Source organism: Lichenostomus cassidix, chromosome 3, assembly GCF_008360975.1.
Source record: "Lichenostomus cassidix isolate B80296 chromosome 3, HeHo_3.0, whole genome shotgun sequence".
Taxonomy (NCBI): Eukaryota; Metazoa; Chordata; class Aves; order Passeriformes; family Meliphagidae; genus Lichenostomus; species Lichenostomus cassidix.
The window spans coordinates 19,900,888-19,924,589 of record NC_139483.1 but is presented as its reverse complement, the minus strand read 5'-3'; the positions used below and the strand labels follow the sequence as shown (position 1 = coordinate 19,924,589).

General features: G+C 35.9%; 1 protein-coding gene across 3 annotated transcripts in view; it reads right to left on the bottom strand.

The window, feature by feature from the left end:
• Nucleotides 1-23,702, bottom strand: part of USH2A (usherin) — a 383,112-nt gene that overhangs the window by 231,134 nt on the left and 128,276 nt on the right. For all 3 annotated transcript variants that reach the window (XR_014850703.1, XM_085054819.1, XM_085054820.1), the window contains exons 22-24: nucleotides 6,834-6,964; nucleotides 1,039-1,165; nucleotides 554-655 (exon numbers count right to left, since the gene is read on the bottom strand). Coding sequence is in view for 2 of the 3 variants with exons in the window: in XM_085054819.1 (XP_084910945.1) it covers nucleotides 554-655; nucleotides 1,039-1,165; nucleotides 6,834-6,964 (360 nt within the window). In the remaining variant the exon portion in view is untranslated. The remainder of the gene's footprint in view (nucleotides 1-553; nucleotides 656-1,038; nucleotides 1,166-6,833; nucleotides 6,965-23,702) is intronic.

Sequence of the window (23,702 nt, the reverse complement as noted above, 5' to 3'; positions counted from 1 at the left end):
ATGAAAAAGCCAAAATTCCGGATATGAATTCACTGAGAACAGCTGATTGTATACTGGATTTGCAGACAGTCACCACCATCAAATCTGATGGCAGTTTATACACTTGGCATATATACTAAGTTTATATAGGAAAACTTCTCTTTATTGATTCTTCAAGAAGCCAGATATGATCCAGCTCCACATAAATTCTATATCTGTAAAATACAGGTATATTAATATATCTCTGAAATCAATGCAACAACCTCTGAAGGATACCAACTTACACCAAAAAAGGCCAGTATGTTGTATCCCTGCATCAAAGTGGGATGCATGACCATGTGCTTCAGCTAATAAAAACAATTTACATGGGTAGTTTGGAAAAGAATTTGGGAATCTATATGTAAAACATGCCCATAAGTTTCACACTCCCACCAGTTCTGTATATAAAATTCATTCAAATGTACACAGACCTCATAAGCTGCTTTAATGATGATGAAATCAGCTAAATAGACATTTCAGTCTATTCCAAAAGATAAAATTTGAGAAACTGTACAGACTTATTTATCATACTTACCTACATCTTTTCTAACAATAGTATAACCCTGTGGAAGTCCTCCAACAAAAACTCCTGTGTTCTCTCCAATGATGGTACTGCCACTAGTTGCTAAGGAAGAACCTGAACAATATAGCTCATTATTCTCATATTCAACGCTTTCAACAGATTTTTAAACTCAATAAAAAATATTTATATTTTATAAAAGAGGCTTATGTGACACAGTATCCTAATACTTTCCTAGAACATATGCAGGAACTATTTACAGCTATATTTTACAACAGGAGATTAACACAATTACGGATTCACAAGTGCAAAAATACAATTAGTATTAAATTATCAAAGGTTCACACTGGACAGATCCCTCAGATGAGCAGAAAAAACACTAGCGACAAAACAGTCAGAAAATTGAGCAAATTTTTTTCTATATGGGTGAACACAGGTATTGAAAAATCAGGTGAGCAACATCCATAGTAATACCAAAGTTACTTAAATGAATTGATTACCTGTGTACTGCCCATCCACTGTGATGTTTCCCAGGGCTTGAATTCTTGTAGCAATTATTTGGTGCCAACTATTATCATTATACACTTTTCCACCATCATTAGTTGGAGTGACTGCTACTGCAGATCCCTTTTTATTAACAGAAGAATCTGATTTAGAATATTTTGAAGGTAACATTTAGAATTACACCTTACTCTTTTATAAGAATTTATAGCATATAAGATCTAAAAATAAAAACAGAAGTCCTATGTTTAACTTCTTTTGGACTGCTGAATGATGTTTAGGACTTATTTCCCCACTAAATTAACCTTCTCAAATAATAAATGAAGGATCAAGGATCCAGTTCAGTGTCTATTAAAAATAGAAAACCCTGTGTAGTTCCCCTGATAAAGACAAGGATGAGGCACAAATTATTGAGGGTCATGTCACTCAGATTTTTTATTTTTTACTCATATTTTAATTATGTCTCTATTTAACTACTTCATGGATCGCTGTGGCTGTGAAGTTTGATGGCCATAATTCCATGTAGCATCCAGGGAGAGCAGCTGCATATCAGGACTGTTAATTGCAGCACCTGTCTACACAAAGGGACCCAAAAAAGGGGTGCATTTGTAGCACAGTAGATGTATGTTCTGTCCATGTTAACCTGGCATCAAAAGGACTTAAATTTCTAGATGAGAGAGTACCATACATTTATTGGGGGGAGGGGGGAATGTGGTCATACCAAGAGATTCAGGAAAACAAAACCAAACAAAAAAAACCCCAAAAGGTAGTTATTGAGGTTGCTTTCATGGTACAAGGGATCCTTGTAAAAATGCATTTAAATTTAACGGCAGTTTTTAACTGGTTTTATTAAAACAAAAAATATATATACCATGAAGGGCTGAATTTAAGGATGTCTATTACAAACAGAGAAATCTTTTCTGAATTGCTGAGTAAGAGGAGTATAATAGATGCAGTTGCCAAACTAAATCTCAAGGCTGTAAAGAACCAAACAAAATATCACATAAAGTAATATAATGATGTAATAAAAATAAAAATAATATATTTCAAGAATTTTCTTGATATTTATATCCAAATAATCATTTAACTTTGTAAAAATTCCCATAATATTGTCTCAGGACTTTATACCATACTTGAAGTATCTGGGAACTCAAAGTTATTCTGCTGAATTCACAAAATAGAATTTTCCTGTACCGCAGGCAATTGCTGATGAGAAAATATTTTTTTGTATAGGCACTGTGCTCTATTAAACAATCTCAACCACTGGAGTTACTTTATGGCTTAAATAAACAATTTCCAAAAAGTACATTAATGAAATATTTGGTTCCTTATGATTCACGGGCCTAGCTTGCAACTTTGCACTAGCAAGTCAGACAGTTCAGCAATTTTTTTCAAGATCTTCTAGTATGCTATCTGACCCAAGGATCTTAGAATTATGCCCATGGAGAATACCTGTTGATAAAAATAACTGCCTATTTTGATTAATACTAAAACCTTCTTATCAAAATTTAGTATTCTGCCTTTAGAGACATTTGTCCATTAGAAATTGCATTTTGGCACATAGAGTTATGAGCACTGGATACATTTTACAGTACATTTTGTATTGGGGACTGTCACTGTGCATCTGATGCATCAAAATATACATGTATGCATACATATGTACACAATTAAAGAAAAAATTATTTTCTGTGAATACTTTCAGCATGTTTCCTACTCCATTCAGCCAACGTCCTGCTACTGAGGAGGTTTCTAGAGCAGTCCTCTGCCCCACAATAAGAACGCAAAGCTATATATCCTTACATACTAATGGCACTTTTTCATATACTATTTTTTATTGTCTTCTCTCCTATTTCAACATTTTAATATTTTACAAACACACACATTTCATTATCGTAGTTTAATAATTAAAACCAGAACTGGTGTCATGCCCAATTAATGTGCCCTGGTAGCATGCCCATTAGTTTTTCCATTAGTGAATTCAACAATACTAATGGGATTACTAGCATGGGATGCTAATTGGGCGTGACATAAGAAACTGGCTTACTTCTTAGCATACCCTTGCTAATGATGAAATTAATGAGCATTTTATTAAATGCTGTCTCATCAAAGTGTACTTAGTTAGCGTTAAAATTGTTACAAACGATGCTGCATTCTAAAGATCAGGTGCCTGAATAAGTGGTTCTTCATATTATGTTTGGCAACAGTCTGGAGCATTAACAGTTTTATACATCAGAAACCACATTTATTTGTAACCAATTCAATCTGGGACCACACAAGCATATGTGCTAACCTGTACTTAATTTTGGGGGGAGGGAAGGAAGAAGACAAGAAAAGACACAGGGCTCAGCATGTGCTGCACTGGAGAGGCCTCTTTACACTTCATCCAGAACTACCAGAGTCACACTCTGGGATCACATTCAAACCGCCTGCTGTGAGATGGCTTGTCATGCATTTGGAAATATTTTGAAATCTGCATTATTTTCCTATGCTGTACAATATGTCTTAATACTTGGCTGCTGTCAGTAATAACTAAGTAAATATAAACAGTTCTGTCATTCTGATGTTTATATGCAAAATACAGAGAAATATCACAAATATGAATCTTCAAAGGTACTGTATCAGGTGCCAAAGTTTGAATGCAATGACACTTTTCCCAGTCAAGTTGTTTCAAGGCCTGAACTCCTACCACTAAGAAGGTGAACAAGTACTGAAACTTAGCCAGTGCCAAGGAGGAGGGTCTAGTTAGGACTCATAGCCAGGTATTCTCCATCTTCCTTTTATCATGTGGAATAACAGGTCACCCTCAGACTGTGCCTAATACTTTGGCCTCTCCCTGACAAGAACAACCAACAAGGAAAACACTCAACAAGGAAATCCAGTGTTCCTCCTTTTTAATGTAAAATTTAGTAAATGGATTATCTTCTAACATGGTAGAGCTGGATGCAATTCCCTCCATCCTGTGGGAAAAATCTCAATATTCTCTCCTCAGACTGTCCTAATCACTTAGGAACAAAGGTGCTCCATGCTGGACTTATATTTCCACTAAACTAATTTCACTTGGTATAAAATATTCAGTGCTTCCCTGGGAAATAAAGAAATTACCTGCAGCCACTGAAAGACAAGCATAAATTTAGCTGGAGTTGATTGTGTAATGAAGATGTAAAGACATTATGATAAGAAAAAAATCCACAGACAGCTGAAGGCTTACAGACACTCTGAGTTTGGAGGAAGATCTATGGAACGATTTGATTGCTCCAAAAAGACTAAGGAAGACATCTGTTGGCAAAAAAAACTCGTGCTTCCTGGACCATGAGTAGAAACCTGCAAAGAATGGCAGCAAAACAATCAGGAAGGAAAAAAGAGCAGTTAAACAGCACAAAAGGGAGACAAAAGGGATGGTCAGACAACAGCCAGATGAATGGTGGTGTACATGAAGCTCAGAGAAGTATGAATGGACACGAAGAAAAGGATTTGAAATTAACACTTAGCGAAGGAAGAAGCGAGGCTGCTGAAGGCTCCCCACTAGGAAGACTTGGCAGGATGATCCCCAGAGCAGACACAACAAAGAGAAAATGCACTGCTGATCATGAGCAAAGATACAGACCAGCATCCTGAAAGGGACTAAGGGTACAAATAATTAACCTGCAACAGGACGCAGCTGGAAGGGAGCACACAATGTTACACCACACTGCTACAGATAAAAAGCAGCAGAGACACAATTGTCATCAAAAAGGATTTTTGCAATTTCCAAGAGAAGAGCACAAAGGAAGGGCCGTAAATGCCTACTGTATATGCCATGACTATAATTAGAGACAGCAATGCCTGTAACCTCTCTAAGACACCAAATGATCTCAATAAGAAATAATTAAAATATTTGCACACTAATGTAGAATATGGTGCACAAATGAAAGATTAGAAATGCTGCTATGGAACATGATACCTGACATTGTAAGATAGGAATAAAAAAACATGGCAAAAGGAAATAACAATATATGATGAAAACATAGAAACAAAGGTAAAGACAGTAAGTTATCACAGCTTATTAAGGTTACAGAAGACTGAAAAACTTGGTAACTGAATTTTCATAGGTAAAAGATTTTGAAAAGGTTATTACACAAAACACATTGATATAGGCCACTGTACCCTACTTCTGAGTCTGAGAATGTACAGGTATCTCTTCCACATTATTAATGAGAAATTAGAAAGCATTAGCTTTCAAGATAGTAAATCAACTGTTAAGACCTACACTGTTCCCAGATGCCTTGAATGACAGCTTTTCTTTTTCTCTATACGGCCATTGAAGCACTGAAGCAGCACCATGGGCTATTTTATAAGAGGAAACAATACGGAAGTGATGATCTTAAAAATCAGCATGGGACTGAGTTGCCTGATTCAAATGAAACAAAAAGACAAACAAAGATACATTCATAAACAACTAATCTGTTAAAATTCAAGATAGTAACTGCTGAAAATATTATATGAACTGAGAAGCTCTGAGGACTGAATCTGAGACCTGCTGGGTTTTTTCACAGTTAAAAGACAGGTAAAAAAAGGGGAAAATGTTAAACCTCCAAAGCAGCTACTCTTCCATCTCTCCACCTTCCCATTCCCCAGATACTGCGGATCCAAACATAAAAAAAAACTTCTAGGGAATGAGTCCAAACAAGCTAACATAAAGCTATTTCAGAAGAAGCAAATCTGCAAAAAGGATTTGCAATACTATTCAAAGCATTAAAATGCTAGTTGAAAGACGCTTATTCCATTAACCACCAAACAACAACAAAAAAATCTAAATACACCTCAGACGATCTTGCAAATGAAATAAAACTTTCTTTTCAGTTAAATGAAGGTATAGGTGTAAGAGGACTAGAACTAGTCCCTATTAAAGTGTGGATGAGGACAACATTAACAATGTTAAGCATGGTCCCAAAAACTGAAGTATGTGATGAGACAAGATAAAGCCTGTGTGTAAGTGCAGTGGAATTAATAGAAATTTATATCTTGGGGTCAAGAGCAGATTTAATATTTTCTAGCATGGGGATCACATGAAAGCCAGCCTCTGTACAGCACCTTGCTTCTTCTAGAGATGCTCCAAAGCTTAACAGGACTTTCACTACTGCACAACATCCCCACATGGTCACAGAGCAACTATGGCAGAGCTCAGGAGGCAAAGGCTAACAGTGGATTGGGAAATCTGATATTTACAGTTTCTTGCATATTTATTTACTATAAGTGAGGCCATAATGTTTTTTAATTCCATAAAGAGATCCAGTTTTGGGGTGCACAGAAAACCCAAAATGCCCAAAAAGAAATGCAAGTAATGTGGCCATATTTTTCATTTTTTTGATAGTACCCTAATTATTTATGTTTTTGCATAATGGTGTCATGCTGATCTCAATAGGAAAGCACAAAGTCTCAAGATGGAAGTCTTAGAAATAACTGATTAGCATTATATAGCCTTTATTTACTAATTCAGAACCTAGGTCTGGGAACCTTTGAAATCTTTGTACTTTAAGCTGCAGTAATAGCACTGACAGAAAACTTAACCCATAAAAATGCAAAAATAAAGTCTTATATTGTGGCATACATAACAATAAAATGAGCAAAGATGTTTAGTGTTTCAGTTTTTCTCTCCTAAAAATCTCTAGTTACCTAAGGATTCTGAGAAACAAGTTAGGTTGTATCAATTAAATTTAAAAATTTAAAAATCACAAAACAACCATGGATAAGTATGCAATAAGTACTGAAGTACATAATATAAGATACTTTTATAGGATCCTGTCTTTTGTTGTACCTGTGGGTCAAAAAGAAAGTAAGGACGCCCACTCCTCAGCTGCAGTGCAATGTATTCCTCCTGACTGCCAGGTGATGCAGAGAAGAAAATCAAACCATCAGGATGCTGGGTTCTAAATTTCACTTTTATACCTAGTTAGAAAAAAGCAAGTAAAGTGTTAATAACAAAAGTGGTTCTTGTAGGCGCTAAAAAAATTTACAAATAAAATATAATTTTAAAAACAGCAGCAACATTGCAAAGCAAAATCATAGAAGTTCTGTTCACCTAAAACATTTGTTAGTCATTGCAGAAGAAATTTTATTAATCCAGCCTGAGGCAACCCTTGAGAGCAGAAAGATTGCAGTTATGACTTACGTTGTTTAGTAACTTCTTTCCCAAGAAAATAGAAATCAGATATTAAGCTACTGTTCTAATTGTTGATATTTTACATGTGAATTTTTGCTTGTCACTTAAAATTTCTACAGGTAAAACAGAAATGAGGTCTCTGTGTACAAGGATTTCCATGAAGAATAGTAGGGTTTTTGTTCAAAAAGACATACGTCTGTGTTCATATGCATATTTGTATATAAATTCTTTGATAAACATTAGGTAAAAGTGCACAAAGAACACTTGGAAAAGAAGTAGTTTTCCAACAGAAACTGGAAATACCTCAAGGAGTAATGGATGAACTAAGCTTAATTAAGAACTTTCCAGATCATTATCAATAGTCCTCCATTTCATTTCTGATAAAACCCCTGAGTGTATGGGAGAGCCATGCCTTTACTGTACCTATTCTTTTGCAAAGTGAAATGAAAAGGCAATAGTAGCAACATCCACCTATTCTACACACTTTCATGGCTTTTCTGTATGAGGTGCTTTTACAAAACAGGGTAAGTTATTGGGTTTTACCCAACTCTATCCAACTGTGCAGTATTTTCACTATTTTATGTCAGGCAGAAAACAACAAATTACTGAAGTTTCTACTGTAGACAGTACCTATATTTAAAAAAATAAAAATCATAATTCTGACACACATTCATATCAGATTATGCTTGTCAATTACCTACACCTGAAAGAAATATCCTTCGCCCTCTCTATCTAATCACATAAATGTTTTCAGGTAAATCACATGATGCAGTCACAGACATGAGACATTACCAAGGCAATGAAAATCAGTTCTGCTCTTAAAACACCTCCAAAAAGTAGTTGCACACAAGTAACACCCTGCAAGTAAAAAAATCAACCAACAGTGTCCCTAGTTAAGGAAAAGCAGAAAAGCATAGCTTTTCCTGGTTCAGAAATAAACACTTCCAATACTGTGAGGTTTCAGGTACTTCCAGCTGCAGTACCTGCTGGAGAGGCTGAGACTGATGGCCTCTAATCCCAGCAGTGGGGAGCACAGTTAATTTAACAAGCTGCCAGTATTTTTATGAAGCTGCCAGAAGATTGCTGAAGACCAGAGGATCCCTCCTCACACCTAATTCAGAAGGACAAACACAAAAGAAATAATTGGGTTTCTGCAAAAACATAATTGTTGTTGTATAACATTGTGTGAGAAAAATATAAATTTAAATGGTTCAGAACAGTAAAATTGCAGTAATTACAGAAGTTTTTGACTGTTATGCAGAAGTCTTCTTTTTCCCTTGGATTTTGAAGAGCCCTGCTTGTAGAGCAACTACAGCTTATAGAAATTATTGATGAGTCAGGAATTGTCATTTTCTTCTAAATTCATTTGTCACCTATTAAAGAACTGAGAAAAGGACTCTGTCCCTTTAAGTTCAAGGATCTTTGGAATTTTGCATGAGATAAGGAAGATCACAGGAGATAGCTCTAAATAAATACTTGTATACCTCAATATTAATATTTTCTTGTATTTCTAGAAGCGAGTACAATAGAGAAACTAAATACTAAGCAAACTTCTGCCCCACAGACAATATTTTCACTGCATGATGAAAAGCATGTGAAATTTACATTTTTCACAAGAATATACTAATTAATGTTGGACCTCATGGCCAACACAAAGCATAATCAGAAGCCCATTCAGACTTGTACCAGCTACATGCATGCCATTTTTCTTAGTGACACTGAACACTGAAAATGGATTTACTTCACTTGAATGGAGAAATCTTTCCTCTGAAAATCTGAAAAGTTTCACAGAACTTGAAAACCACACTGTATTACCAAAAAAATCTTCCTTTTTTTTACCTGCCAAGAGGGAAGGTGAGACATTTTGCAAGAAAGTTTCTCAAAGACCTGTGTCTATTATTTGAGTATGCATATCTAAAATCTTAGTTTCAGTGTTAAATGTAACATATAAATAGAAACATAAATAAAGTGGTGACATTACAATTACTTCTGTAATTTGTCATATACAGAAACTGCATCTCAGCCACACTATTCATGCTACTAAATCTTGGATGGAAAACATGAGCATCTGTGGGGCATAGTAGGAAGGTACTTTTAATCAACTGAATCTTGAATTGCAACTCAAGAATTCACCTAACACGCCTGCTTGTGTGACACAAATGATTGTTCCACAAGAACTTGTTATCATTTCTGGGATAAAAACCAACAGGAAATTCTACTACAAATTAAACATTAATGTATGTCATCCAAATAAATTCTTTAATTCCATTTCAAATTATAGTTGCAATTGGAGAAGCTGTCAGAATTCCTTTAATTATAAATAAAGAAATTTGTTTAATTTCTGTAATTGAATTTCTTTCATTATAATGACACTGTACAAAAAATAATATAAGCATTCTATATGGTGAACATAAAAGACAAAAAGAAGAACACAGAGTAATAAAAAGGACAAGTAAAATAAATTTCTAATTATTAGCATTAGTGTTTTCAAGCATCCCAAACTGTATTAGGGCCGACTAACCTTCTGTCAGGATCTACACAGTTTCAATTTATGCAGTAGTGGATTGGGATTATATTTCTGGCCTAGTTTCAAAGATGGCACACCCAAGTTAGCAGAGCAATGAGGCTGTGGAGAATGACCAATTCAGGCATTTTCAAAGGTGTTCAAATGAGATGCAATATCAGCATGTTACCCTGCCAGGGACACAGTTTGGAGAGTCCATCTTAGGAACAGCAGGCTGACATTACAATTACATACCATTACTCCATTATTAGATGTGCCAGAACACAGTTTTTTGTCTAATAAAGAAAATGCACATGGTGGGATTTTTCTACCCCCTCTTTGCCTCCCTCATGTGAGTTTAGCAAGGCTCAGAACTTCAGCAACATTTCAGATTCAGACTACCTGGATTGAGATTCTTCTAGCAAGAATCTCAATCTTGTAATTCTAGCAAGAATTACAAGACCTTAATACAAAAGTATTTCAGAGGCAGGAATGTGCTCTTGAGAGGCTGACTGCATTCCTGGCAAATTTACAGAGCACATGGGATTATTTTGAGTGTAGAAGAAGCAGTTGGCAGTCAGCAGGAAAATATTAATAAATTAGAACAACTCCTAGATTAGCATAACATAGACTAATAATTTATAATCATTACAGCAATAAAATTTACTTCTGACTAATGCAAAATACCTTTTATCTTGCAAAGTAAAAAGTTTAAAATAGGTTTTGTTGGAGCAAGAAACCATTCACCCAGAATACAGAGGGAAACAACTTGTAACATATCTTTCCAAATTAACTGAACTGAATTCAGTTTTTCTAAAAATGAAAAAAAAGTTTAAAAAAAATCAAAAACCTTTCAAAATACAAAATCATTTAGAGTGCTCAAAAGTTGTCCTTTGACTTTTTTTAATTATGGGGAAGAGCAGAGGAGAGAATGTAGCCACAAAGGCAAGACAGTTGAAATCATCTTTCACAGTAACAGCTGAGAGACTTCAGCAAAGTGACCTACTTAAAAATTAGTTTTGCCCCAACCATTCAGCAAAAACACCTTTAAAGCAGCTTTCTCTAAAACTAGTGTTCAGAGCCCAGTTAAAAATAGCCAAAAAAGTTGAAGTTATTATACTCATTAAATACAAAGAAGTTATCTACACGTTTCAAAATTCTGAAGACCATTCACCAAAACTTATGTACAACTATGTGAACAACTGTATCCAAAAGTGCTAAGAACAGTCAAGTAAATATATTTCCAACATTTTCAGTGATCAGCAAGCCTAGTGCTAGCTTAATTTTCATAAATACATCAGATCCCAACCCATATGCATAAGATTAATAATAACAATAATAATATCTCAGCATATTATGGACAATTTTGTCATAGACTTAGGAAAAAAAATAAATGGAAAACAGTGTTCATTACAATTGGAAAAATAAAAAGGAAGAAACCTGCCAAATACCTTGAAAATCACAAAATTTTTAGAAATGAATTCTGCATAAGCTGTGAAGCACATCCATTTTCAGTAATATTTTTCCCAGAACTGCACAATTGTAGAAACATAATTTGCATTTCCATTCTACTTACATTGTTATATGAAATTGTTGAAATAATTATATAATTGCACATTCCAATGAACTGAAAATTGTTGGCAAAGAAAGGGATCACTTTATGCTCACTGAGAGCCTTATTTGTGCATAAAACCAGCTAAAATGAATAGAAATTGTATATAAAATTTTGACTACAGCATTAGGCTCTCAGCATTCCCTTCAGGGTGACAAACATTAAGTGTTTATTTAACATTAAGACCGTGTACAAATCCTTTTGCCTAATCAAAATACATTTTCCCACAGGAATTATAAATCAAAATTTGTTTTTAACTGGGGAGGGGATAGATGGAGAGTAAAACTCTTGGTTGCTACACACCTCCACTGAATTAGTATTTTGTTGCTATTGTCTCTGTGAGAGCAACACTTCATGTCATCACAATAGTTAAAAAAGATTTTTCTATTTTTTTATATATCAGAAAACATATCCATAGAAAAAAAATTAGAAGGAAGACTTAACAAAAACAGATCAGTTTTCAGAGCAGTTTCACTTCATGGATAGTGGAATTTGAGGAAAAGAATGAACTCAGAGGACACTTCCCTGGAGAGAAGAAGACGGAAAAGTCTTATTCCCCAATCTGTCCAAGATCTGTCTTTCATACAGAATCCACCTTTTACTGTTACCTTAATGGGTTTGACAATATTTTCAAAGTTCATAATCAAAAACATTACAATATGTTAGTAATTCCATTGATGAAGCAAATCCTCTTCATCTTTAAGTTCCTTTAATTTTTAGTAGAAATTTAAAATATATACTTAAAAGTCACATACATATGTACACACACACATATATTTGTATACACCTACACATAAAAAGTTCCCAAACTTTTTCCCAAACTGTAACTGAATTCCCTCTCCTTTGGTGATCACAGTAAAACCAGCAGAAGCTAAAAATCCATGGTTTCTAAGCTGACTGTACAAAAGCCCTGTATTTTGAAAATATCTAACTTTATTCATAATGACACAATTCGAAGAATTTTTTTATGTATTCTTAGTACCTCAAACTGCCAAAAAGCTAAATCAAACTAAAATGTGTAGAAAGCATAAACACAGAGTATGGTGAGTGAATTAAAGGGGAAAAACACACAACACTTCTTGTGGAAACCAACTATCAAGCAAAACCCCAAATCCTCTTGATGAGATCTGAGTGTTTCTTTTACACTAAAATGACTAATTTGATACCTGTTTTTTCTTATTTTGCTTGCTACCCCATTATACCCACTACTGGTAAAACAAACAGGACATTTTAGCTTTAATCTTCTTACTACATAACCCAAATAACTTCAGTCATGTTTGCATTAATGCTGCATTAATCATGTTGTTGCGTATTAATGAGTTTTCAGGCTATGCTAATTACTGTCATAGATTCTGCAGCAGCCCATTAAATATACAAATTACAGAATTAAAGAGCCAGAGCTCTTCATGATTAATCTTTAAATGGAGAAAAACTAATGATGTCTGTACAAAGTTTCTCTCCACTTTTGGCTGACTGAGCCCAATGAACAATCAATTAGATTATTTGAAGAATAAGAATACTGCTCATACTAAAAGATTTGTTATGCTGTTATTCTATGCAGAAGACACACATTTAGAAGTTTCTATCAAATGCACTTGTGTAACATATTCCAGGCTTTAAGGTCTCCCAAAGTGTTGCATGGGTGGGAAAAACCCACGGATTCTCCTATTCATTATTGCATACTCTTAGGAATCTGCTGGTTCCATATGAATACGGTAAATCAATCTTCTCCTCTTAGCAAGGACACAAGTCCTGCTACTCCCCAGTAAGAAAGATTTACAGCAAACCTTAGTGAAAACAAAGCCAAGATAAGTTTAAAGTCATTTGATAAGATGTGATGTATTAGTAGCACTTTATCCCCTCACTTACAGAGTGATGCTTTGTCAGGAATAGTGCAATACCTAGTGGTTAAATCAAGAGATTCCAAATTAGGAGACCTTGGGTCTGTACTCAATGACTGGGGTATGTCACCAGTGAGCCATCACTTAACTTTCCCTCCATATTCCCCCTTCCTGAAGAACAGTGGCCAATGTAACTTGTGTATACTTCTGTAATGTTTGAAAAATTCATTACTGTTTTGTCCTCCACAGCCTTAACATACATATAAAAGCAGCAAAATGCCCACGTGTATTCAGAAAAATTACCTAGAGATGAAGCATTTACTGACATTTGAGAAACAGTAATACTTCCAAAAGACAGGATTAGTTTAGCTTCCTCAAACACTGCATAATATAATGCAGAACATCACAAAACTTCCCTAAAGAGCAAATTCTCAGTCTGTATTAATAATAGTCTGCACATCAGTAGGTGCAGTTCAGAATTAACTGGCCATTCCAGACCTGTCCTATCACTTTTTTATACAATGAAAAAATAAACAAACCATATTTTATACATTAAAGAATTTATATTTATACAAAACAATTCAAGAAAAAGCAAACCTGCTCAGGGCAAGATTGATCATGGCATGAGAATACTTTCATATGAAGTGAAAAAGACTGATTTACTGCAATTAGTGCACAAGGGAGAGGATGTAACACAAACATTTGAGATTGCCTAGGAAAGGCAGTTAGGGAGCAGAGAACACACACTCAACACATAAACAAGAGCATTTAAGGGAAAGAAAAAAGGAAGCATTTCAAAGCAAAAACATGGTTTTCACAGGTATTTTACAACTTTCTCAGTGAAAACAGAAACATAATTAGGATGATCTTCAAAATGTTGGCATGTGTTATGTGACAATTTGGCAAGACCTGAAAGTAACTGGTCAGTCTGCCTACCTAGGTTTATGAAGATGAAGGTGATTATATGAAGATGTAGGTGATGCCATTATCTGTGAGCATCCTCTGTCATTAGAGTCAACAGCCAGCTCTTTACAGACTTTTAAGCAATACTATCATTAAAGAAATTAGTGACCTGCCTCAAATTCATTTATTAAGCAAGTCTGTGAACAGAATTCATTACTGTCTTCCACTTGTGTACACTGGGGAAGTATGAGATGAGCATGCCATCCAACCAGCATCACTCTCTCAAAGCATAGCTACCAGAGTAGAAATAAAACTCTAATCCTGAAACTCACAGAATCAAATGCTGCTTGGTGTGAGGATCAGCTGCAAGTTAGTTTCTGTGTTGCTCAATATTGAGGTGAAATAGGAACAAAGAGAAAACTTCAGCCCAATATTCAACCAATACTTTCTTTGATATTGGTGTCCAGCAAACAAAATATGAGAAAATTGTAGTCATATGACCTCTCTCAAACATTTTTAATTATTTATCTTTATTTATTCTTTTTTTCACAGCCTGGAAAAGCTCAAAAGAATCTGATTTTGCTAGAAAAGGAGGAAAATAATTTCTAGGGCTAAGAATTCTTTATGAGCAATTTCATTAATTCAAAGTTTGATATTTAAAGAATGGAAACAGAAGCAAGCATTCATCTTCATTTCAGCATAAATTCTTTAGAGAAAGAACTGTATTCTGTTACCCATATGTGAATTAGTGCATAAAAAAGGTCATCTTATGCAACAAGGGTAAGGTGGGAGAGGCTTCTAGGTGTTAATGCAATGCAAATCATAATTACAAGAAATATGACGACAAGAAGAATCACTTCAAAGATTTACAGCAGTGCAGTCTATAAAAGGTCAACATCACAGTGAAATCAGAAACGAGCTGGAGGTCAGTAGTTGTAAATAGCACTTCAATTATAAGCCTTTAGTAAGTATTTCCAGCAGTAGTACAAATGTAACGCTGCACAGACAGTCATTTAACTGATCAAGGGAAAAGACTTAGACTACAACTGAGTAAAATGCAAATACATCAAAATTAAAGTCAGTGTAATGATCTGAAACACAGCAAATTTAGACAACCAGGCACTAGCCAAGGCAGAATCCCATCACACACCACCTCAGAAGCTGAAAGCACAGTAAGGTGGAAATCCTGCAGCAAGTAAGGAGGATTATTGATTAGACAGTGTACACAAGGAACAGAAGAATAACTAAAATAAGCTGATGAGTGTCTGGAGAAATACTACAGGACAAAAATGGAAATGTAACATGAAGGAAAAAAAAAAAACCCAAAAAAACTTGCAGACAGAAATACAACACTACAGAGCAAACACTCAGCAAAAAGTATAGATTGAAGTTACAAACTCAGCAATAAATGCTACTCATGACGGAACTAGGGGAAAAAACCTAACTATATATTCAAGTTAATGCAGCAATTTAAGGCAGAGCAGTAAACTGGAACAAAACTGCCAAATTAACAATTAACTGAAAGGAATATACAATATTTTCATCTTAGTAGTATTTTCAGTAATATTTCCCCTGAGTATTCTTCACATAATATCCTTTTCCAGAGGAAGACTAAAGGTGGTTTTATTCGTAGGGACTAAGCCCAGGAAAGGATTTCAATGGAATGATCAGGTGCAAGCTTTATATGTAGATATATAGGTAACTGTGAAGGTTCTTTCATTGCCTTCTAAGATATTTACTAATGGAACTACGCCTTGAAATTGCAGCAGGTCCTGCTCTGAAAGTGTTAATAACATTTCATTACATTTTGTTCTCTTATTTCTCTGCCTCTGTACCCAGCAACTGCAGACTCTGTGAATTAAGTGCTTTATGGGGTTTGGCATGAAATGTTCCCTGAAAACACATCCAAACACTTTGTAGCAATTACAGAGAATATTTTGCTTAAAATATGATCCAGAGCTACCAAAACACTGTCTTTAATACCTGAGTTTCAGTGAGAGCACAGCCCTTACAGATCAGGACACAACAGAAATAGAAAAGCTCAGCCCAACGTCACCTGTGCTGGACATACAGATGATGGCATTTTTCACTTTGGGATTCAGATACTAAGTAAAATTAATTTTTTCCAAATGTAGTCCTGGAACATGAGAACAAAGTACATCTGTTCCTTTTTACTGTAAACTCCTTTTCATTCTAGTGTCAGGGCCTAGCCTAGATTACCAGTCTCTATCAGCAGTTAATTATGTCCTTAATATGAATTTCAGAATAGACCAAAATATGCATACACTTAATCAGGAAAAATACCTAGTGACTTCAGTGAGTAACCTACCTGAGGCAGAGTTTATTTTACATTTGTTTTGAATTGTTTGAATTCACAAGACAAATGCAAAATAAATTCTAAAGCAGAAGACTGCTAAAGGGTAATCTAAACAAAAAGTAAGGGATGCAAGTTGGAAAGTTGTTACAAATTCAAATCCCAAATGCAGGAAATTCTACTGAAGAAGGATAGTATGCAGGAGATGCATGGATGCTTCAGCTGAAGGAAGTGAGAAAAGAAAAAAGCCAAAGGTATGCAATTTACCTTTCCTTTCACAGAATATATATTGTAGTCCATTTAAGTCAGTGCCACTTCATAGCTGATTTTGTCCTATTTGTAGTTGTACTTTGAACTAGTTTTACGTTATGATTTTTATCTTTGCCTTGATTGGTTTATATCTATATCATTGCCTGGTGCAATTTGCAATTGGCACTAACACAGTTCTGCTCACCTCCAGTTCACTTCCACCCTCACTTTGGTCCAAATATTTGTGCAATTTTTTGCCCCCCTGCTCCACCCATCTTATCTGTTCTTTGTCCTTATCTACCCTCCTTTCTGCCCTTCTCCTACATTCTCTGTCCTTCTCTTTGGCCCTGTTCCTTTCCCTTTCTTCCCCATTCATCTCACCATTCTTCTCCACTGCTCTGTCCTGTCTGCCCAGCTCTGTCTGCCTTTCTTAGACCTTCCCTGACCTCCTCCGTTAGCTGTAATCCTGAAGGACAGCCTTAGCCCTGCTGTCTTTAAATTACCATGTCAAGGCAGGAAAGTCAAAGGGATAAAGCCAACGTTCCAGGGGTGTTACTGGAAAAGTTAACTACTATGTGCTACCTAGAATATAAACAGTGCTGCACGAGAAGCTCAGAAATCTAGCAATTTTCTCATAGAAATTACTTTAGCATATGTGTGATCCCTGCTTACTCTCCCTATTGTTTCCCAGTGCACAGAAGGAAGATTTTGTCCTTGACACAGCACACACAGTCCCTGGACTGAGTTTGAAAACAGAACTGGGGAGAGAGGGGAGAACCTTAGGGAGAACCTAAGTAGTTCTTCAGGATCAGCTGCTGTTATAATTTCCTTTTCCTTTGTTGGAAGGCCATGGCCCAATATACAGCCCAGTAACTGAACAGGGGATTTTACGTTATTTATCATATGTTAAGGTAATATTCACCAAATTCACCAACATTGTCTGCTCTGCCAAGCTTCTATAGAGCATGTGCCATAGAAAACATGACCCAGTGCAGTAAGCCAGCTGTGGAGGTTATGTCATCAATTTGTAGCCTGGCTTATTCCCAAGAACCAAACCCCTGCACTCACGGTAAGCATTAAACACATACAGAAGCATAAAACAAACTAGTATGGCAATGAAATCACATTTATCTATAGCTGAATATTCACTCAGTATGAAATACTTTCAGAGTGAAAAATAGAACTCAAACCCTCCCTTCTGCTCTGTTTTTGAAGGAAACAGTCCAGTGGTATGCAGTGGACACGGGGAAGCTCCTGTACTACATCCAGCACTCCAGCTAATGTGTTCAACACACCTTGCAGAGGACAGATTTAACCAGGTACTCTGTCCTGTGTGCAGTCACCTACCTGGAAAACCAGGATGGTACCCAATAATGCTGGCAGCAGTGGAACACAGAGGGAACACCTTCCTCCTACCCAGGTGGTGGAGATGCTCCACAGAGGAGGATTTGAGCTGAGATTTTCACGTGTCCAGGTGCAAATAAGAGCTAACTAATGCACACAACAGCACCAGGAAAGGTGTGGTATCTGTTGGTGTTTCAGTGCTTTTCCATGTATGGTAAGGAGTTTGTGATTTTCTCATGGCTCTAATCAATACTCAGAGGAAATTAAGTTTATCTCTAAATTTGGAACTGCATCCATTGATGCAACCAATAGAAAAGGTGATTCAGAAATGAGCATGAACAAAGACATTGCAGTGGTATGAACAGCCATGTGACTCAACCTCGTAAGGGCTTAATAAAAGGAATGATTTTTTAAAAAATTTCAACTTCAAGTAGACAAAAAAGGTAAGAAAGTAAGATAAAAAATACAATGGCAGAAATTAATTGATAGAAAAAAATAACTAACTTCCATAAAATTTTCCTTCTCTGCCTTCTGTGTATGTGTGTGTAGTTGATCCTGTCTTGGACTGTAAACTCCTTAGGACAGACCACTGTCAACTTTTTTCTCAATACAAAACAGACATGTAAAGATTTAACATTGAAATAATTTAATAAATCTAAATAAGAAGAGATAAGGCCAATACTGAAAATACTTTAATTTCTTTCACATAGCATGATGTCATTTAACCTACATCCATTATGATATTTTCAGGCAGGTATTGATTGAGCCTATGTCATCTTTTCAGAATTTTAATTCCTTATGGGATTCTTGAATTAAAGACCACTTTGCCATAGATTGCCTTTGTGTTGATTTTTACACTATTGCTTGAAACTTGAGTGATTACAGACTACATGACCAATTCAGAATTATGGCAATAAAGAAATTTCTCCTCTTCTGCAAAATTCACAGATAATTTTTCCTTTCTTCCTTGTCTCCCTTTCTCTCAAAATATAAGGCTTACTGCAACAGAAAAAAAATAATTATTATTAATTACAATACTGTAATAGATTAAATCAAAAAGTGGGTGATTGGAAATATAACATTACTAAGAAGTATGAGACTTTATATTCTTTTGTTTCTGTTGTGATAATTTTTGCATCTCTACCACTTGCAATGCCTTATAGAAAGACACTCCTATTAAAAATGAAAAGCAACAATCCTTTCCCATGTGCTGTAACAAGTCACCTTTTTTCCTGTCCCTTGTATTGCCTGAGGATTCAGATGACATCAGCTTGATTAACTCTCACTGAAGATTTTAAAGTTTTGCTTGTGATGCTAGAGCAGTATAAGGGAAATGAGGAAAAATTACCTCATCCTTAACAATGCAAAACCCCTTATTTATAGATGCACTCTGAAACACTAAATTAAAAGGAAAATTTAAACAAAATTGCCTCTGAGAGGGTCAATTATGTAACTGTAGTAGCAAGGCATGCCTAGCACAGAATGGCATAGCCTTAGAGGAGGCAAAGGCTCCTGAACAGCTCCTGAACAGTCTCTCAGCTGTGTCAGAGCAGGAATGCTGCCCACTGCACCAGGCAGCTGAGAGAGAGCAGAGCTTCCAGCCATGGGGACTCAGGAAATCTGCATCCCAAACTGCTGGAAATGGGCTGTGTCAGACTAGCAAGGCTGAAATCTTCCAACCAGCTCAGCCCTGTCCCGTAGTATGAGCTCTGGGGGAGGCTGCCTGGGAGCTATGAACCTATTTCCTCCCAAAACATGCAGCAGTAATCCTGAGGCTTTTAGGTGTAGAAAGATTTCAGGAGAACTGGGCATTTCCATCTTAAAGCAGCCTTTAGCCCTAGCCATTTCACAGGCTAGCTGCAGTTGGTGGTCACTTTACAATTCTGCAGGAGTACTGTGCTGCCCTGATTTCCACCTCTGACATTTCCCTGGCCCTTTCCTGCCTATGTGAAAGGCAGAAGGTCTGGCATAAAACCAATTATGCAGTCTTTGCTTCACCCAGGATCCCATTCAATTCTTTTTTCCCCCCTTAGTGCACGCTGTTCAGTAGCATAACCAAGTTTACACAGAAAAACCCTAATTTTTTGAAAATTAATGATGCTAAGGTAACAATTTAACATGAGCTTGGAATAGGCAGCTTGAATTGACATATTTCAACCACTGAACTGGAAAAAATTGGAGAGAAAAAATACAAAACAGATTAAAGAAAATTCCTTTAGGAATTTTCCTCCTTCCTAAAGGAGGAAAATGAGTGGGAGAAACACTTCATTTTGAAAGCTAGAGTACAGCTTTTATAACAAACTTCATCTTTTAAAAATAATGAACAAAACCTTCAAAAAATAATAATTAAATGTACAAATCTTTAGTAAAGGAACTCACTCTGAATACTGCCAAAACTTCTGTGGAAAGGATTACTTTCATCCCAAGATTAAACTCTCATTTCCTTCTACAAGTCTTCTCAATGGAAGACATTCTCAAAACCACTTATTCCCACACCCTCTTGGATTTTCCCAACAAGGTTTCACTCTGGTTCTACAATTCACTTCACAATTTGTTTCTGGATCAAAAGATATTACCTGGGATAGCTGCACCTCTCAGTCTAGCCTTCATTTTGCTCATCCAATTATGAAGGCTGATGGGAGCAAAGACTGTAATTCGTGTAAATAGATTCCACCTCCTCCCTCCCTGTCTCTGCAGCAAGTCATTGAACATCTTGAAAATGCATAAAATAAAATCCCCCAAGGGCTAAAACTCCACTACACCAAAATTCCCATTATTTACTACAGAAGAGAATGCATTCTGTTCATCGTAACCCCTTTGCCAGTGGAGTTTCATTTTTAGTAATTCAAGAAACTTTTAAAGTAAACCAGAATAAAAGAGAACTATTAATTACCAAGCCTGAAAAAAAAAATGAAATGAGGAAAAAGCTTCTGTATAAAAATGTGATACTATTTATTATTGAACTATTTTTTTTTCTTTATTTGGGAGAAAACCTGAAGACATTCCACTTCAAGTATCAATTCTTGTAAATCTAACCACCCTAGAATAACTCTAATTCAAATTTATGCATATAAGCATGATCAGAACAAATAATTTTAAGCAGACAGGCTTAGATATGAAGTATCAGGTCTAAACCAGATTATTTCTTTTTTTCCTTTTTTTTTTTTACCTCCCTGAGGTAGATAGCATGTTCTTTTCCAAATTCTGCAAGAATACCATTCTGTATATCACCAAAGAGTGCCATAGGTATAAATAACAATAACTCTCTGAATTAAAGAAAAAAACAGCAAGATATTTTTGTAGTTCCCCACCTTGCTCAGTATTGGAAAATATTTTGTGCTACATCTACTTTCTTGACCAACATTGCATAGATTTCATAGGACAGCAGAGGAAGACATGTAAAAAGTATCTAAAAAGTAGCAGGCATGACCCCCAAAATCCCAGTTTTCCCCCAGTTAAAGTCTGTTTTTCTAATAAATAAGAAACCCGAAAGCACTCTCTAAGAATATGGCCAACAAAAGAAAAATCTCTTTTGCAAAAGCTATAGTAAGTACATCACCAGCTGCAGAAAGCACAGGGAGAATTTTGAATCATGTAATGGCTTGGGCTGGACAGGACCTTTTAAGGTCACCTTGTCAAACTCCACCTGCAATGAACAGGGACATCTCCAACTAGATCAGGTTGCTCAAAGCCCTGTCCAAATTGGCTCTGAATGTTTCCAGGGATGGGGCATCCACAGCTTCTCTGGGCAACCCGTGCCAGTGTTTCACCACCCTCATTGTAAACAACTTCCTTATAACTAACCTAAATCTACCCACTTTTAGTTAAAAAACGTTACCATTTGTCCTATATAGACCACTGAGGAAAAGTGGAGCTGCAGAACAGGAAATACAGAAAGCTTGAGTCAGTGCAGCCAACACGTTTTTCACAGAACAGCCTTGTTTTATATTCTAAATCATAATCACTGAGAGCAAATAATCACTTCTTAGCTAGATAAAGACAGGACTTTAACAGCGGCACATGTAACAGGTTAGTTTAATAAATAGGATGGTGCAAAACCATAGAGTACTATATAAGTAATGATCAATGTTTAAAATCAATGCTCTTGCAAATTGAAGCCAATGCAAAGGGGCTAACACCAGGGTAAGGTGATCCGGTTGATGTATTTTGGATCTGCTGAAATAAATCCATTTATAGGAGCATTTGCAGGATGACTAAGTTAAAAGAGCACTGCAACAGTCAGGTCTGGCTAAGGGAACGCCTCCTCCTACTGTCAATATTTCAAACTGATAAAGAGCTGACCAAGTGCAATCAGTGCTGTGATGAATAAAAGAAAGCTTGGGACCATTAACATTAATGGGACTTGCGTGACTAAATGCTCATATATTGTTCTGAAAATTTACCCGATGGACCAAGAGACTCTTTTTCTTTGCTTATGCTTCCCCTTTTTCCTGCAGAGTATATATGATCAGTTTAAAAATATATTGCAACATAGTATAACCATCTAAAATAACTTTATATTATTAATATCCCATGAGTCAAGCAAAAAGAAAAAAAAAACAACCCAAACCCAAAAACCTACAGATCTCACTCTGGCTACCTGAAAAACTTGAGAAAATAAAAATTCCAGCTTTATACACAGAGATAAAATTGGCTGATGTAATATCTTCAGTCAGAATGCCTTATTCTTGGGGCACAGTGACAAAGACTCTGGCAGAAAGTCAGACTAGCAAGTATAGTCCTAAGATTATATAAATCTAGGATATAACCTGGTTCAGTATTTTTAATTTCAAACATAGCAATCTGTTTTTCTTATCATCATTATTAAATACCTGTCATATAACTAGTGCTGTACTAAAACAGGTGACATCCTTTGTCTCAACCCTCTCCTGAGATCAGAAAAACTCTATTTAGTACAATGGGGGGCCAAAGGAGCACATATGGGGTTAGGGTTGTTTAGAAGAACATGTTGTTTCATGTTGGTATATACTTATAGCATAACTGAGAAAAATGGAATAGCATTTTGTTCATTTATAGCAATTCAATACAAAAAGTTGTTTTTTTTAAAATCTGATACGAGATTTACAGCTGTGTGAAACACCAAGTGTGAAGTCATTGCTATACAAGAAATATTTAAAGCTTTCGTATTGTCTTTTAGCTTTGGCAGAGTACTCCCAAAGAAGGTGGAATAGCATAGAGGGATGATGTTGAGCAGCACAAAAAACTCTCCTGATGGGGAAAGAGACCTCTGTCTGGCAAGTTCCCCAGGAAAAACAAAAAAAAACCCACAAAACCAAAAATCTTAGTTGCAGCACAAAAGACAAGTAAATGTCCTTTATGACTTCAAGGTTTAACACAGTTCCAAGGAATTTAACTTTTTTTTAACACAGAGGAGAAAAATCCCCATAATTTTACCCAACATAAAATTAGCTGTCCCAGCATTGAGTCATTTTTATTTTTAGTTCTTAGCCATGTTGGCAGACAGGGATTATATTTATTTTAGTACCAACATAATTTTAAAATCAAATGCTCTATTGGAGTATGTTGCTACTACAAGCACTTAGAGATAAAAGATTCACAATATGTATCTGTCACTCCACTCTGAACACCTGCAGTCCTAAAATGGGATCATGATCAAGACTTAACATGAAATTTTCAAGCCTGCTGACCAGTCCCAACCTTTACCCACCACCTCACTTAGCCTTTGACCAACAGACTGAAAGGAACAGTGAACACGGCTGAACAACAATGCTGGGAC